The sequence below is a fragment of the Ipomoea triloba genome, chromosome 12 (genome assembly GCF_003576645.1).
Source record: "Ipomoea triloba cultivar NCNSP0323 chromosome 12, ASM357664v1".
Lineage (NCBI taxonomy): Eukaryota > Viridiplantae > Streptophyta > Magnoliopsida > Solanales > Convolvulaceae > Ipomoea > Ipomoea triloba.
Window position 1 is genome coordinate 25,877,243 of NC_044927.1, and position 4,541 is coordinate 25,881,783.

Genomic DNA, 4,541 nt, shown 5'->3' on the forward strand with positions numbered 1-4,541 from the left:
TTGCGTAATATAATATACAGGCAAGGGGTGGGAATTTTGCCTATAGAGTAAATAGGCAAGAGGTGGGAATTTGGGACTAACAGAGCGACTCGCAATTTACCTCTTCCAGTGACTCTTAGGCAAGTGTTTTGAGAACTTATTATTAGTTTGGCTTAAGCTAAAAAAACCCAATGTATTTATTTATTTTCTTTTAAAAAAGAGTTGATTTGGGGGTTGGGGCCAGGGGTAGGGTGGGTGGGGGTATTTCAAATCTTCCAGCCGAGCACTATAATGTCAGGTTTGTTTTTAGAAACATTTTAAATTTTGTTACGTGTTAAGGTTTCATTCAATCTTCTAAATTTCTATACTATTAGACCTATCTAAGGTAGGTATGTGCCTTAGATATTTTTAGAACATACTAATAAGTAATAACCAACTTTTGAAGATTTGATTTAATTGTCAAGTGCTAATATGATATTGACTGGCATCTTATCAAACAAAAGATGAGAATCAAATGTTTAAAATAGACTTTTTAATAATCCCTTCCACAAATTAGTCTTTACAATTCATTGTACTTTATATCAATTTTTTGATGTCCCATCAAACAAAATTTGATCGTTATTCATTTCGTTACATATAATTTTAGGCTTATAAAGTAGTGAAAATTATTTCATTTTCCTTATATTCATTACTAGGTAGGCATTGCTAGTAAGGAACAAGGAATCATCATGTGCTCATAGAATGGCATCTCTTCATAACCTTTTTTATTTTCATTAATTTTCTTTCAACGTGGTGGGCCTACTTTGCCCCATATCAAGTCATACACTCATACATATCTTTATCCCTTTTCTTTTTTCAATATGTTATAATTTAAATATCACATTTCATTATTATAGACAATTTACACCCCAAAAATTTATTTATTTATTTTTTAATAAAAACAGACATAATATTTGGTTATAAACGCCACCACCATGCATATACTACATGTCTATGAACTTATTTGACAATGAGATAATCTTTATCCAAGTAATACTCTTTCATTTTTAAATATAAATAACCCTATAATATTCTCTCACTAACAAAATAATAATAAAATAATATTTAATATGTATATATGTAATCATATAAATAAAAATAGTTTTTAATTATTAATTATATAATATTTTATCTATTTATATTTTAAATACTAATTTATCATTGATAAATATACTTTTTAATATATATAAAATAAACATTTATAACTGATACGATGAAAAGTTTTGTCAAATGATGCCAAAAGTTGATGTTGTCATTCATGGTTTCCGATGCAATGACAGATCAAAGGTGGCTCTTGCCCAAATTTTGTGGTTGAGACTTGGACACCATCACTAAATATAGTTACATACGTTATAATTTAAATATAACATTTTTATTATTCCACATTTACACCAATAGCCGATTTACACCAAAAAAAAAAAAAGCCCATTGTACCTTTTTACGTATAAAAAGTCTAACACAAACTTAAACCGTCAATGCCTATAGATGATTGAACCTCACCTTATTATTGGAAGCAAATTTTAATTATCTAATAGACCAATTTACGAGCAACTTATCAACAACTTACCACCAAAAAACATAGTCTTTAGTTTGTAATTTGAACATTTATCCTCATTCATACAATATACAAGATAGGACTAATAAGTACAACCGTTCTGCTGATAACAACGATCGCTGTATGATTCTTTTGTAAAAATAGATTCAATCAGAAATCAATGTACTCGAACAAACACAAACGGAACATTGAACTTAATTTATTGAACTCCATAGGATCACCAAACTCTCAAATGGGAGATATTACAAACATTCACTTAGACCGGCAGTGTGTTAGCTAAGGATGAGATTGTACTAGGGGACACTGCCCTGGTTCCACCCAAGTACCATTTCTTGATCATCCCAGCCACATTTGCATTCTCCACTTCAATTGCTGAGTCCTCTTTCCCCTCTGTGGCAAACACAATCTGTTCAACAATAGACGAAAAGTTAGTCAATATTGAAGAATGTGTCTCAATTAACAGTCTACACATTCTCAAAAATTCGTGTATATGCCGGTGGCCATTGGCAAATTCACAGTGGGCTCGTGGGGGCTGTGGGGGTAGCTGCCCTCACTCTCCACCGCCATCCCCTTTATATATATTGGGATATATATATATATATATATATATATGTCTATAGTTAACTTATAAATATTAAATTTACATAAATTTAACCAAATGATGAGTTAGCTAATTAGATGGTAAGGCATATGATTTTTACCAAAATGCTTAGATTTTTAAGTTTTTTTTTTTTTTTGTTTTCCTCAAAATATCTCATTGGTTTGTAATTTTTCGCCCCCACTGGCAAAGATTTCTGGATCTGTCCCTACTGGTGGTTGGTGCTTACAGTGATATACGAATCGAACCCTATATGTACGCTTTGCGTGTTAGTGAACCAGAGATCCTAACTCTTTCTGGATTAGTCAACCAGTTGTGCTATGATCGAGTGGAAGTCGAAGTTAACAATTAGATGAGTTGATTGTTACCTTAGCTGTGGCAGTGTTGGCTGGGAAAGAAAATGTGATGACAGAACTTTTCTTGAAATATTTGGACTGGAAAAAGCCCACAACTTTCTCAAGGGCATCTTCCTCTTCCTCTTCATATTTATCCACCTCTGCCAATAGGTCCCTCACAGAATTCTCAAGCTGCACCCCATACTGTGACCCTTTGATCTCCTTAATCACCACCACTCTCAACACTTTATCCACTGGAGCTGCAAAATTTTGTCACAATTTCCATAACATCATCATCAACAACAACAATAATGAAAGTTTAAGGTATTGATCAACCGAACCATACCGGGTACGACTGTCCATAGTATAGTTGATTGCACCAAATACCATATAAAATCACTATAGTATGACTAGTTGCACTAGATACTATAAGAACACTACTCGGTATAATCACTCATAATATGACTGTGTGCACCAGATACTATATATGGAGATCTCATAGTACCCCGTACAAGCCAAATAGTGTACAATATTATACCAAATCAACATTTTAAAATGTTCTATAACAATAAGAAAATAAGAATAAATTAGGGACAATTCCAACCGAGCTGATAGGACTATGGCTTGGTAACCACACAGTTGGAACTTGGGAGCAACCTATTGGTTAGCCAGAAATTGTCAACCTATGCTGCATTGGTTTACCTCTTTGTGGTCATTTGACAGCTAGGGTCACAAAATGGGTTTACCTAATGCACATTCTCTCGAGTAGTGACTACGAAAATCACGGAGAAAGGGGAGAAAGATAAATTTACCATTGATAATAGCCTCAAAGAAATCATCATCTTGAGCTAGGTCAACTGGTGTTTTGCCCTTCCATTTGTGCAAATGTGACACAATTTCTGGGTCCAAATAAACTCCAATTGCAGTGTACTTTATTTGGAGAAAATGTATCTCAACATCAGTAATCCCTGAAGAATGGACAAATATCAACCACACTACTAAAATGTAAATCCTAAAAATTAGAGTATTAACTTTAATTAATAGAAATAAAAGAAAATTATAATTAGATTTATTTGTCCTTTTTTTGGGGGGCTTTACCATGACCCATCAGTGATAACAGCTTATTGTCCAGATTGACCTGGGGTGGGAATGGGATTTCATCCACCATCACCATTTCAGTACCCACTGCATATATAAAACAATTTTTTTAAATAATAATAATAATAACTCAAATTAAAAAAAAAATATTTTTGAAAATTGAAAATTACAAAAAGGGCTTACTCTCTTAATCTTAGAAAGCTGAAGGAGAAAGAGAAGGATATATGTCCGCAGCCTGCAAGAAGAACTGGGAAATTCTTGCATTGGCTAGTGATATATATACACATATTTTTATTTTTATTTTTTATTTTATTCACTTTATTTTGGTAGCCCAACAATCAACGGTCAAAACTTCTTCTAGCCTTGGGAAGTTAGGTAAGATCTGTGAACTGAAAAAGCCACGGTGTCACATATATGATTTATATCTCATTTGACATGAATATATGACTTTAACTCAAAACAAATAATTCCACGAACAATATGTAGTTTAAGTTGACAGAAACCAATTCGTATTAATTAAGGTTTAGAAAAAAAAAAAAAAACAATGACCTCGTACTGTCCGCGAAACGTGCACAACTGCTCTTAGTATTACTAACTCTGTTAGGATACAATCTATTCATAACTACTTTCTTAACCTATTGAAGCACAAAGACTCGATATCGATTTCACCGAGACTCAAATCCATTCCCTTTCATATATGAATGTAATCGGGTGCCACTAAACCACAATGTCTTGACTGAGCTATAAAGTACTCCGTATAATCTTTGATTGTTGGTATGTCAAAATCAATATCTTTCTTATATAAGAACAAAATAAATACAAAATTTATCCATGAAACGTGATAGGGCAGGAGCCATGCAAATGCAATCTCCTCCATCCACCCACGAGCGAGGAGCAATACCCACCGCGTGTTTTACCTACCACTGTCGATCGAAAG

General features: G+C 33.2%; 1 protein-coding gene across 1 annotated transcript; it reads right to left on the reverse strand.

Annotated features, from left to right (window-relative positions):
- Positions 1-1,602: 1,602 nt before the first annotated feature.
- On the reverse strand, positions 1,603-3,858 carry LOC115999875 (probable chalcone--flavonone isomerase 3). Its single transcript, XM_031239816.1, has 5 exons — positions 3,788-3,858; positions 3,605-3,691; positions 3,319-3,474; positions 2,540-2,766; positions 1,603-1,979 (listed from the first exon to the last, which is right to left on the reverse strand). Coding segments are annotated over exons 1-5 (621 nt in total). The 5' UTR covers positions 3,789-3,858; the 3' UTR covers positions 1,603-1,829.
- Between the last annotated feature and the right edge of the window lie 683 nt (positions 3,859-4,541).

Coding starts and splice junctions, on each gene's coding strand:
- LOC115999875 (XM_031239816.1), bottom strand. Junction 2,767..3,318: donor CTTTGAGGCTATTATCAATG/GTAAATTTATCT, acceptor AAAATTTTGCAG/CTCCAGTGGATAAAGTGTTG. Junction 1,980..2,539: donor CCAACACTGCCACAGCTAAG/GTAACAATCAAC, acceptor ATTGTTGAACAG/ATTGTGTTTGCCACAGAGGG.